A 13,850-nucleotide genomic window follows, 5' to 3' on the forward strand; every position below is an offset into this window, starting at 1 on the left:
TCAGAAAGAATTAAAAGTCTTCCTCAACAATGGTTGAGTTTTAGGGTTATTAAACATTCAAAGGTAGGTTAAAGTCTCTGTTGGTATTGCAAACATTAAATATCTTCTGTTCTAAAGTTTTCAATGAACTCAAAATCCTTCTTCACTTCTCATAAAACCTATCAATTGTGTGACGTGTCCCAAGAAAAATGCAGCATTTTGTAGGTGGAGCAGTTGTCACAACAGCAACAGATATGGAAATATCATGGGGTTTAGACTCCATTTCCTGGGTTCCAGCTTCATCTCTTCCATTTACCTTGAGCAAGCCACCTAAATTTCATTTAGCTCATCCTGAATACTTATCTTATGAGGTCAGTGCAGCAACTAACCATAAAAGCATAACTCAATATCGTTATTAATGTGAGGATATACAGGAACAAAAAGTTCCTAATCTTCACTGTTTCCGAAATGAGGATTTCTGTAGTTTCCTGTACCAATGTTCATCTCTCCAAAACAACTGTAGCAAATAATTCAAGTGTTACCAAAGCATTATATGGGTTTATTATCATGATCCAGAGACCTAGCTCACTGCCTTTTATCCTCCTAGTGACCTAATTCTTTCTGATATCAAATAGTAGGGAGAAACAGGAAGCCAGGGACATAGCCGTCTGGGTCTGTTTATATCTATGGTGAACCTTCCATGACACAACAGCTCTGCTCTATTACTGATAGTCAGGCACCTTGTATGGTGGTTATATATAAATTTGTTAGTTACATATACATTTAGAACTGACACAGGGGAAAGGTACATACATATTGTTACCTCTTGCACTGAAACAATGTTTTGCTACTATGTTCCAGTATCTTCCATTTATATAATGAAACTGTTCATTTAACTTTAAACATATGACATGCTTTCTGTGTATGCCTGCGTGTTTGTGTGCATGTGCGTGTGCGTGTGCGTGTGTGTATTGAGAGCATGGATTGGCATAGAGTGTGGCAAGATAACGAAATATAAATACATGTTCTCCTAAGTCTCTATGGTACAGAGCTGTGTAAAGAAGCCTTGTTTACTGACTCACAATTTTAGTGTTAATCTGTATTATACTGTGCTCATTATGCTGGCTAGAACATAAATTATGGTGAATTCTTGGGAAAAGTATGTTACTTCAGCAGTTAATTCCGTCTCATGTTATTGTTATTGTGAGAGGGTGTGCCCAGTCTTTTAGGTATCGGCATATACTGGGTTGGCCAATAAGTTCATTCAGTTAATGAATATGTCATTCAATAAAGTTCTTGGTGAAAATGAAAAATGTCTTTTATTTTTACTTAAAACCCAACGAACTTTCTGGCCAACCCAATAGATTGCTGCAACGAAGACATAACATGTGTATCAGTGAAGACATTAACATATCATGAGCCCTTGAAAAGTTCACAGACAAAACCAATTACACATTTCTACTTCATCTAAGTCAAATATAAAGTTGTCTACCACTTTTGGAAGAATTAGAGAAAGGGAAGTTAGAGGATGGAAATAAAGTTAATCACTAAATCCAGAGTAGGATCAAAACCATCACATAACTCACTGGGAGACAGTTTAAATCTTTCAATTGATCTAGTAGTAAATATTTTTTCCCACAAATTGCTTTTTCTCTAACACAAACATCAAGCAAGTTTTATGACAAAACTATTGTTGGTCATGATTTCAAAAGTGTACTTTCCTTAAATGCTTCTTTGAATGAACCTGTGTGAATGAGCAAGATTTTTATAATGTGAATTATATTTGTGGTACAGTAAACACTAAACTTTTTTTAGGATTATAAAATAGCTATAAATTACAACAAGAGAATGAATATTTACCTTGAATTAATCTTACCTAGCAATGGCTTTGTGTTTATGTGGAGATAAATATAGCTTGCTTATCTTTATAGAATAGATGTGATAAATCACATTCTAGTAAAATTTTTGGAATCGAAGGTTAATAGAAGACTTATTTTGAAAAACAGATACGGCCTATTTTAAAATGGTACTGGGAAAGTGAAAAATCAGTTGGATTTACCACAAAGATACATTAAGCTTCAAATGACACAAAGTGATATGGCTATATTTAATCATATTTTCTCCTTAAATTATCCCTTATGTAGCTTTACAAAATAACAAGAAACTAACTTTGCTGTATCCCTGTACTTTATAAATATTATACAAAAGTGTGTGTCTCACTGATAAACCTTTTTACCTCATCATATTCATTTTTATTGTTGTGGTATGTGTTTCTCTTTGTCCAATTTACCACAGAGACAGATGATAATTTTTCATTGCCTTTTCTCTCTTTTTAAAGCCACCCTCAACATCCTCTTTTTCATTCAGAACTTTCCACTTTTCTTAAATTTAGCATATATTTAATTATCTGTACTACTGAACCAAAATGTATGTATTATACAATATTTATTTAGTGCACTAGTAATGATCAATGGGGTTATAAAGAAAACACACATTCCTGACTTCAATGGGTTCCCATTTTCTCAGCCTGGAGTGTCTTGCTCTTTGATGCTCCTTTCTTTAGGGTCTCTCAATCAGTAGAACTCTCCTCATAAAGGTTTCTAGATTCACTCTAACTCAGAGTACTGCTTTCTCTGACCACCCACAGACTACTTAGTGCTACTCCATTTAGCAATTATTCAACATCTCCCAAATATGCACGTTGCATGAGATCAGAAGATTCAGTTTAAACTAATTTGGTGCCTCCTACAGGCCTTGACTACTGCTCAATTCCATGTAGTGATGAAATAAATACATGTCAAATGACATATCTCACAGTTATGTTTATCTTTTGATATCACCAAGTGGCTTAAACTGAATCAATCAGCTTTCTCTGCTCATTATCTTCGAAAGCATCTAGATAAAATTTAGTCATGTACCTGAAGTCTTGACAAGAAAAAATTTAGGTAACATGGAAAATATATTTTTCAGGTCTCTAAATGAAAAATCAACACATATACACACATATAAATTTTATCTCTAAATATTTTCCCTCTGTCTTTATAAATATTTCTTTATATTCCTGATACCTCGGGTGTGCCTAAATATGCAACTTCGGTATTTGAAAGAATGGTGACTCTCTTGATCCAACTGTAATAGGTTTAGGGAGAACACTTACAAATAAAAGAAATAAGTGGGAGTTGAACTGCGGCGGCGGTGGGGGAAAGTTGGGGAAAAAACAGTAAATGCACTCATGCATATGATTATTCCACAGCTTTTAAAATAGGGGTGATCATTAGGGTAAGGAAAAATTGCTCTAAGACAGTGCCCACAATGTATTCATAGAAGATAGGGTATCAAACTACTGTTTGTATATTAGCACATAAATTGTGGTAAACAACACTTGGAAATGTCCATGTATAGAGGGTGATGATCAATTTAGATCTGTGGGAATGAGAATTCACAAGTGTTTATCATGTTTACACATCTTACTAAAATAACTCATTGGTTTAATTCAAAGACAGTATTATGTTAAATTATTATTATGAAAAACTCTCTTTACAATTCTGATTTGTTGGTAGATTTCTTTGAAAGCTTTTATCTATGGTCTGCTACAAAGTTCTGAAATTAAGAAAATTTTAATGAGGCTACTAGATATAGCAGTTAAACCATATACACACAACCAATAAATCTTCTGAGAATTATGAATTCCTATCCTAAATATTTCCGAGTTTGTTTTTCATTTATTCTTCTTCATTTGTGTTGTTATAATTTATTCTTTTTTATTAATTCTGCCCCACTTAGTTAAAAAACGTTGAGATTTTAAAAACGTGTTTCATTCCTATGTTTGCTTAAAGTTCTGTAATAGCAATTTATTAATTAACTCAGTAAGTAAATATAAATGAAATTTGATTAGTTAAAATTCAGTAACTTTACTTCTTGCCAATACACTAAAGAGCACCTGGCAATATTCTGCTATCAAATACCACAAAGAATAGATGACACTCTAAAACCTTTTGTAGTAGTAAAGGGAACACTTCTTAGACTGCATCTCCCAGTGGACTGTTTTGGATCCATTACCAAGATTATTACATAGTGAGACAGACCCATGGAGAGAGTAATTTATATATATATATATATATTTATTTATATATATATATATATATATACACACACACATACATACATACATATATTAAGAGTGTCAGGCACTGCGCTAGAAATTTTCACATACAGTGCCTCTTTTAATCATCACAATAACTTGCAAAATAACCATTATCACCATTTTGCCTCTCTTAAATCCTTGCATATAGGGTCCATATTTTATCAGCTTTATACTCCCACTCTCTGGATTTGATTTATTATACAGGTGCACACACACACACACACACACACACAAATACACAATAGAAGGATGAGGAAACTGACTTACAAAGCATTTGACTGATTTACCCAAATCCAAAATTATTAAATATAAATTAAGTCTCTCTAACCTTGAAATCCACATAAACCTCCTTAATATTGCACTCTTAAGGTAAGAATATTTCACTGTGTTCATATAAAAATTATCTAGAATTGTGTTATTGATCATGAATTAGTTGCATTTGCAAAATAAATAAATATTGAGTGTGGACTGATGCTTACAGAAAAAGAGAACCAACTTATAATCTTAAATTACTTCACACATGCTCTAAGTGATAGAGGCCAAATAGCCTATCAGATTTTCTTGAACTTTGTATACATCAAGAACGACCAAGAGAATAATCATTTTCAGAACAATAAAAATTCCTCATATCTTCTTCTAGTGCATGACATATACTAGCTACTTGATGGAAGACTGCTGTTAAAAATCCTCTGATGACTGATGTTGTTAAAGAAACTCACATTATCAAGAAGAACCAAAGATACATTTTATCAAATTAAATAATTTCTTTTTACCATGTATTCTGCTGCTTCTTCCTTAATTAAAAGTCAACATAATATTCCCAGATTTGCACAGCTAAAGTAAAAAGACTATGAGAAAAAACAATATGGACATTTAAATTGCACAGATACATAGTTCATTTTGAAAATTCAGCATCACACATTAACAGAGGAGCAATAAAATGTCCTTACCTTAGAAAATTGTGCATTTATCCATTTTGTGAATGTTTTCTTTTGAACATCTTCTCTTTCATCTACAATGTAAAAAATATATATAATATATAAAGAGCTAAGAAGCAACTCTGGATATCACTTATATTTTACAACCAAAATAACTTTCAGTTATTATGCATTTGTCTGTTATTTCTTCTGAAAAACTATTCCTGAGCTTTTCCTCCTGCCCCTCTCCCCAGTCCATGAGGAAATTATTTTCCCCTCCTTTGTAATACCTACATACTCTAACACAGGCTGCTAACATAGCCTCTTCCCATTACAGGAGAGGTTTCCTGATGATCAGGAGCATGGCTTAGTTATCTCTGTACCCCAAAAGAGCTTCGCAGAATTCATGCTTCTAAAAATTATCTCTTTTTTCCAAAGCTGGAAGTTAGTATTGAGCCAAATGGACAGGAAAATCATCAATCTTGATTTATTAAAATGCTTCTTTGATGCTGAAGCCTATCTTTAAATTACGGCAAATGCAACCATATTGGTCAATGTTGAATAAACGAGTGCATGTGAGAGAGATTTAAAATTGAGAGATTTCATATTTTATTTACATGCGTCAAAAGAACCCTTATTGAAATGCCCTCATAAAATAACCTCATTTGCTCTCATATTACTTTTCAGTAGTAAATCTCCAATGCTTCTGAAAACAGAAGATATACAGTAAACAATCACTTTCCTATGACAAATGTATATATGCATTAAGATACCTGTTTATCTTTAAAGCATATTATTAATCCATAAGTAGATACTCTTAAGCAATATAAGAGATAATAGTGGAAAAATAATAAACCTAACACTGTTTTCTTAGATGTGAAAATGTCATTTAGCATCACAAAATACTTCTTTCTTATTTGTGTTACTCCCACAAGCTACTATGTATGGTCAAATATCAACATTATCCATACAGTATAGGATACAGGATAGCTATAACATAGAAGTCTTTCCTTTGTTGACAAGTGTGAATAAATAAAAATAGATACTACTAGTTTTCAAACCTAATCTAGCCTCTTTTGAATATTAGTTCCATAAATTCAATACTACCCTTCGTATAAAGATAATAAAAAATAAACAGAAGTTCAGATGATCAAGATTTAACCATTTTCACTAACTTGCTCTATAGGAAGACTGGTCTGTACATCTATTTCTCAATGACATACACATATATTCCTAAAAGTTAATAACCTTATTTGCAATTCCACTTATTTTTTCTTACATGTGCATACATATCCTATCTGTCAGGCATGGGAGAGTAAACGAGTTATCTGAAAGCATTCATTCAGAGGTTTCTAAAACATACCCAATCATCTTCACCAAAAGCTGAATAGGAGGACATTTTGAAGAGATTTGTTCCAGATGCTTTTAAATGAAAAGTGGGTAGTAAAGCAACTATTTTTATTGTTTTTGATTATATGTACAAAGAACAAGTTTTAGATAGGCCTTGAAGGCAGAAGGGAAACCTTAACATTATGTGCAAAATATTATGTATCTGCTGTGTAAATGGCACTAGATGTGAGCTTCATCATATAAACGCCTTCACTAAACGTCCTCTCATACCTCTTTTGCTTTCAATGCAAGAAAAATGTGCCTTCAATGAATTACCTGCTAATGTTTTATTTTAGTATAGAAATATTTATTTTCTTTAACATGACAAATATTAATATTTTTATTATAATTATAAGATATAACATTTATTATTACCTTATTCACAAAGCTGTTTTACATATATCATCTCAATCAATCCATATGTAATTTACCATTTTATACCTGAAGAAAATACAGGCTCAGAGGGAATAATGCTGATAAGTGACAGAGATGACCTTGCTATAGATTATTTGAATCAAAGTCCACGGCTTTTCACAGTGACCAGTTTACATTATAACTGCATAGATAATATGGAATGCTAGAAGGTGATCAGAGTCACAAAAGGTGAACATACTACCACAAATACAAAATAACCATGAATTTAGAGCCTCTATTTTGAACAACCCAGGGGGTTCCATTACACTATAACCTATGTGAATGACATCCTGGAATTTTATAGTGCAAAACCTGCATGTCTGCATGGATTTATCCAGAAGTGAAAACTGAACCTTCTTTATGATGCCGGATGATTTGTTAGTTAATATTTTATATAATAATGCTCCTATATTTGCTAATTAATATTTGGTGTTTTGCTTTTTGTCATATATTAATATGATGAAATTTTTTTTTTTTTTTTGCGGTACGCGGGCCTCTCACTGTTGCAGCCTCTCCCGCTGCGGAGCACAGGCTCCAGACGGGCAGGCTCAGCGGCCATGGCTCACGGGCCCAGCCGCTCCGCGGCATGTGGGATCTTCCCGGACCGGGGCACGAACCCGTGTCCCCTGCATTGGCAGGCGGACTCCCAACCACTGTGCCACCAGGGAAGCCCCGAAAATATTTTAACATACAAAAAATCACCAAAAGTTTTGTGTCTGTACATTACAATCCCCCAAAACATGTATTTTACTTAGCCACAGTAATATTCTTTTTTTCACTTATTTTATCATAAATATCACATGCGCTGCCCTTTCATTTTGTTTGATATTAGAGATTCCATCATAATGAACATCTTTACGCATTCTTTTTCAGCTTCTGCTATATAATAGCCTTAGAAGAAATTACTGGGTCAACGTTATAGAAACTTTTATGGCTTTTACTAAATATTGTCGTATTGCTTTCCCAATGGTCATACCAATTTTTAGTGGTACCAGAAACAATGAGGTTATGCTGTTGAGAAGAAGTTTTTTGCTTGTATTTTTAGACAAATGCTGTTTTATTAGATACAAGGAGAGAGCTGATGCTTGTTTCAATTTGAATCTGTTTGATTACTAATGAAATAGAACACAATTTATAATTTATTTATTCTGTATGTTTCTACTTTTGTCAAAATACAAAAGTAGAAACATACTTTTTACGTTTAAAAAAACATAAAAAGTTTATATCTTCTGCTCATGTATCTTGAACACTTGATAAATTAATTGGAATGAGGTCATAAATTAGTAGTTTTTAAACATTTCAAGACATGGACTCCATCTGATAAAAATAATGATCATTTTCTACAGAAATAAATGCCTATACAGACATATTTACATACAGTTTTATGGGGTTCACTGATATCCCTGCAAAAGATTCCTATTACCATGAAATCCAAGTTAAGAATCACTATTGTAAATTAAGCTACTTACTCATAGTCAATGAATGAATATATGTTCCCAAGTGGTCCTATTTTTTTTTCAATTTTTGTTTCATTTATACTATGCTAAAAGTTTATACTTTTATATATTTGAATCTATTTCTACTGTAATTTCTCAAATGACTTAAAATTTGATCATTTAAACATGATCAGCTATATATCCATAGTTAATCTAAAATTGATACACATAAACCTATAAATATATAAATTGTTATCAAGCTTATAGAGACTATTTCAATACTTTAATAAAATATATGTTGCTGTCGACACACAGTCTATAGTAAGAGATATTAATGTGAAATCATCAACAAAGAGAATGAGGAAAGAATAAAGTGAAATCTGTTTTATTAGGAAGTGATTATCTATGAACTCCTGTTTAATCATTTAAAGAAGCACATATTCTATTTCATTTCCTCGAGGGTTTGTTTATGACTGATTTTCTTTTACTAATAAAAATATGCCTGAGTATAACAATGTGAGAAGCAAGGAAGAAAAATCTCTCTTAGATAAATTTACTTGAAAACCGTTCCCTGGAGATATCAAAGAGTGAAGAACTACTACTTCATAACTTGCAAAAAGTGAGGAACATTTTATTTTATTCTCTCTGTGGGGAAAGCCGTATAAAATTCCCTTTCTGCCATACATAAAAACTATATTTCATCTCAGAATCAATTAACCCTTTCTAATAAAGTCATTTTTTATTCAATAAATCTGGTCCTTCATATTTTCTAAGATTAGTGCAAAAACCTTTTGCCCTGTTATTAATTTTTATATTCCTGAGACCCTCAACCCCCTATAAATGTGGGATAATTAAATCGGGATATTAATGATTCACAAGAGTGAGGTACTGCACAAAAATGATATGGGCAAACTGAGAGAACACGAAATCAGGGCAATAGGCCTCAAGTTACATTGCAGGACTTATTAGAATGGTGGCCTTTATCTGTGAAATGAGGGTATTAATTGCCTTTTAACTCATGGAGCTGTTGTTAAGATGTAATGAAATCATTTATTTATGCAATAATTTATAGAACAATTGTATACAGAATGCTTAGTATATGCTCGTCACTGTACTAATTACCCAGAAGATAAACAAGACTCATCTTTACCAAAGTTCACGGTATAGTAGAAAATAGACATATCATGGGTAAATATTAAACATTTTATATAATTAAGGATACATATGTTCAAAGGGTACTATGGGAGCACAAAGAAAGGGATATGTAGCCGCATGGATGTTAGGGAAGACATTTTCTGGAAGGTGATGGCTAGGTTTAATCTAGAAAGATGAGCAAAAGTAAGGAAAGAAAAAAGGTGCAAAGGGAAAGATGAATCTTTCTGAGGAGATAGCAAGAGCAAAGGCAGGGAGGTAAGAAACCAAAAGAGCATGCTCTTCATTATACACAATTCAGTTTTCTTGCACTCTAAAATGTGAAGAAGAGGAGAGCATGGGATAAAATTATAAAGGGAGTTGACAGTGAGATCACGGGAAGTCTCCATGATATGACCCCTTATATACTATCACATAAGGCAACATGAGTGAAAGTATTTAAAAATGGGGGAAAAAAAACCCCACCTAGTTATAAGAACACCAAGAATTATCCTCATTACACAGGGCAGTTAATAACAATCTGTGCCAGAAAAACATTTTAAAAAATGTCATTTCCTTGGGTGCTAGTTAATATGTTAACTGAAGATTCTCATCACTTAAGTTACCCAGAAAATATGTTTAGGAGGAGAAGGAAATATTAAAGTTGAAAACAGTTTACAAATATACATAGGGAAGAAAAACGAAGGGATATGAGTTTATTTCACCTTAAAGAGCAAACTATTAAGTAATGTGTAAGAGTTAATTAGGGTCAGTCCATTCTCTGCTTCCACCAAAAATGAGAAAAAAAGAAATGTGAGATACGGAAGACTAATGGTAAACATTAGATAGGATTATGTGATACTGTGGAACATTATGAAGGAAGGCTCCAAACTCAGGACATATTTAGAAAGTGGATTTACCATGTTAATAATGCTACAAAATGGCAATGCAAAGTGGAGAAGAGTAGAATGGAAAATGACATGAAAAATGCTTCCATTATATCTGAGTCATAGCTTTTGATCATAGGATTATAGAATGCTAGCGCCGAAGGTGACATTCATGATCATTTTATAATGAGGAGGTCTAAACTAATTAAATTACTGTATAAAGAAGGGAAAAACAGTGTCGAAGAGGTTTCCTCATTTCCCACTCACTGGACAGTCAGTGTAATACAGTTTTCACTGCTCATCATCCTATAAAAGTTTTTCTTAATAACATCACCTATACCCTTTCTAATTTCCAAGACAGTGACTGTCTGGATTATAACTGTCTTTCCAGCACTAAGCATTGAAAGTGTTACACAGTAGAGCTCAATAAAGGTGTTCTTAAGTTAACGAAGACCAAATTTACTTTTCAGACCTCTTCTCATTTTTCTTCTCTGCAGATATTCATTCTGTTAACCTGTGGTAGAGAGAATAATGGTCCCCCAAAGATGTCCACATCCAATCCCCAGAATCTGTGAATAAGTTTTATTAAAACTTGTTTTAAAATAGGTTAAATTTAAATTATTTTAAAACTCTTTGTTAAGGCAAAGAGAATTACAGTTGCAGATGGAATTAGATGTGCTAATCAGCTCATTTTGGATAGGGAGATTATCCTGGGTTATCTGGGTGGGCCCAGTGTAATTGCAAGTGTCCTTGAAAGGGCAAGAGGGAGGCCCAAGGGGGCGAATCAGAGAGATGGCAGAATGAGAAGGACTTGGCCCAATGTTGCTGGTTTTGAAGATGGAGGAAAAGCCTCTAGAAAATGGAAAAGACAAGGAAAGAGATTCTCCCCAGGAGGCTCCAGAAGGCACACAGCTCTGCTGGCCCTTAATTTTAGCCCACTGAGGCCAATTTCAAACTTCTGACCTGAAGTTCTGAAGAACTGTTCGATTATAAATTTGTGTTATTTTAAGCCACTAAATTTGTGGTAATTTTTATAGCATTAATAGGAAACTATTACATAACTTTCCTCTTTATGACTATTACTTCAAGCAAGAAATACATACTGATATCTACTAGGTGGTAGAAATTCAACTGTGTAAAAGATAAAGTTCCTACACTTTTGGCCTCAGAGCACAGTGAGAGAAACATACCCTAAAATGAATAGACACTAGATACACAGATAAGTTCCCCAATAGGGAAAATACAGGGTTTCCTCATAAGCCTATAGGAAGGGAACTAACCTGAGAAACTCAGTGCTTCCTTGATGAAATGACACCTTAGCTGAGTTCTGAATGTTAATCAAGAGTACAGAAGCAGACAAGGTGGAAAAGAACTCCAGACAGTAAAAAGAACAGGTGCAACTATCAGTATGTGAGAGACAGAACATGGTCCTTTCACAGAACTAGAGATAGAGGACAAAAGTGGCAGAGATGACTCTTAAAAAAAAAGAAATAATCATCAGCCTAATTATAAAGAGCCTTAAACTGTAGCTAGACGGCAGTTAGAAACCAAACCAGAATTTTAATTAGGGGAGGGGCAATATAGGTTTGTTTTTAGAAATGGATTTCACAGTATGGACAATATATTGGAAGAGGTTCCTGGAAACGAGACCAATTAGCTGGTTATAACTGAAATCCATGTGAGAAGTGATGATGGTCTGTATTGGTGATGGGACTGGAGAGAGGTAAATGCAGGCAAGATGTATTTAATAGGTATTACTGATAAGAACTAACTATTAATTAGTGTGAAGGTAGTGAACTGCGGAGAGGTAGAGCCAATCATATTACTCAAATTGGAGGCTAGAGATCTCAGGAAGAAGAGCCCTGGGTCTGTATATATAGTGAGGAATGGAAAGAATTGGGAAATATTGAGTTTGGGGTGTTTTGAGACAAGAAGGATATGGGTAGTAGGTAGTTTGATACAGGAGCCTGAAGTGCAAGAGATAAATCTGAGTTGAAAATAAAATGTGGGAGTTCATATATATGGAATTTAAGGGAAAAAAAATGTCATGAAGAACCTAGGGGTAAGACAGGAATAAAGACACAGAGCTACTAGAGAATGGCCTTGAGGATACGGGGAGGGGGAAGGGTAAGCTGTGACAAAGCGAGAGAGAGGCACGGACATATATACACTACCAAATGTAAGGTAGATAGCTAGTGGGAAGCAGCTGCATAGCACAGGGAGATCAACTCGGTGCTTTGTGACCACCTGGAGGGGTGGGATAGGGAGGGTGGGAGGGAGGGAGATGCAAGAGGGAAGAGATATGGGAACATATGTATATGTATAACTGATTCATTTTGTTATAAAGCAGAAAGTAATACACCATTGTAAAGCAATTATACCCCAATAAAGATGTTAAAAAAAAATGTGGGAGTTACAAGCCAACCGGCATGTAGTAACTGAAGCCCCTATAGTAAATGATATTACTAGAAAGAGTGCACAAGCTTTCTGATCTTCTGAAATATCACTGATTCCTGGTTCTCCTTCCAACACAAGGGCTGTCTCGTAATCTGTTTCACTGATTTGTTCGCCTTTCATCCCAGAAATGTTGGCATTCTCCAAGGGTTCTAGCTATCCTTTGTATCTTCTTGCCTTGGTCTATTATGCTTATTCTTCCTAAGCAAAGAAACTTCCTCTCCCTCCCTAACCACCACTGTATGTTGACACTGAAGATACCTAAAGCTATATTTTTCACTTTGATTAATGTCCTGATCTTCACACTGACATAGCTGACTCTAGTTTATACCTCCACTTAGATGTCCTGCAGGTACCTTAACAATATCATTCATCTTCCCAAATAAATTCATGTATCCTACTCCTCCTGCCAATTAATGGCCCCGTCATCCATCTAGTAACGAAATAAGTAACTCTTGAGTTATTATGCAAGTTTGAAAAATGCTTGCCCTGAGGTTAAAAGCCAGATATAAGGGGCTTCACGATTTGACTCCAAATGCTTTTCTAAACTTAGTATCTGTCATGCCTGTTGGCACTCACACATACCCCTTACCCCTCGGCACACATACCTACCAGGTCTACCCTAGCCACACAAGCCAAATGTCTCCATGAATAAGCCACACACTTTCTCACGTGCAGTCCCTTGTTCATGCACTCACTGGAATGTGACCTGAGAACTCTCACTCTTAAGATCAAGTTTAAATGTCAAGTTCAAATGTGAACTTAAGATCAAGTTCAAATTATGTCCTTGACAGAAGTCATCAATCAATTCTTCTGATATATACATACACTTTAGCATTTTTCAAACTGTATCATTAGTATATGGGTGTGTGTGCATGTGTGTGTATGTGTGTATACACACACACAAATACTTTACTCTCTTCTATAAAGCACCTCACATACCACCTATCACCCCCTATATGTGACCACACTTAGATGGGAGGACTATTATGTCTTTGTAATTCCTGGCACTCAATACGGTATCTTCAAGCACAAATACGTACTTAATAAGAATTGATTGACTAAATCAAATGATTAATTATTCCATAATTAAATCCCA

The 13,850-nt window shown here is 34.2% G+C and overlaps 1 protein-coding gene across 1 annotated transcript in view; it reads right to left on the minus strand.

Moving 5' to 3' along the window:
• DMD (dystrophin) overlaps nucleotides 1-13,850 on the minus strand; it is a 2,251,544-nt gene that overhangs the window by 1,962,915 nt on the left and 274,779 nt on the right. Inside the window, exon 2 of the mRNA XM_049704774.1 lies at nucleotides 5,074-5,135. Within this exon, the coding sequence (XP_049560731.1) occupies nucleotides 5,074-5,135 (62 nt within the window). The remainder of the gene's footprint in view (nucleotides 1-5,073; nucleotides 5,136-13,850) is intronic.

This window comes from Orcinus orca, chromosome X, assembly GCF_937001465.1.
Source record: "Orcinus orca chromosome X, mOrcOrc1.1, whole genome shotgun sequence".
Lineage (NCBI taxonomy): Eukaryota > Metazoa > Chordata > Mammalia > Artiodactyla > Delphinidae > Orcinus > Orcinus orca.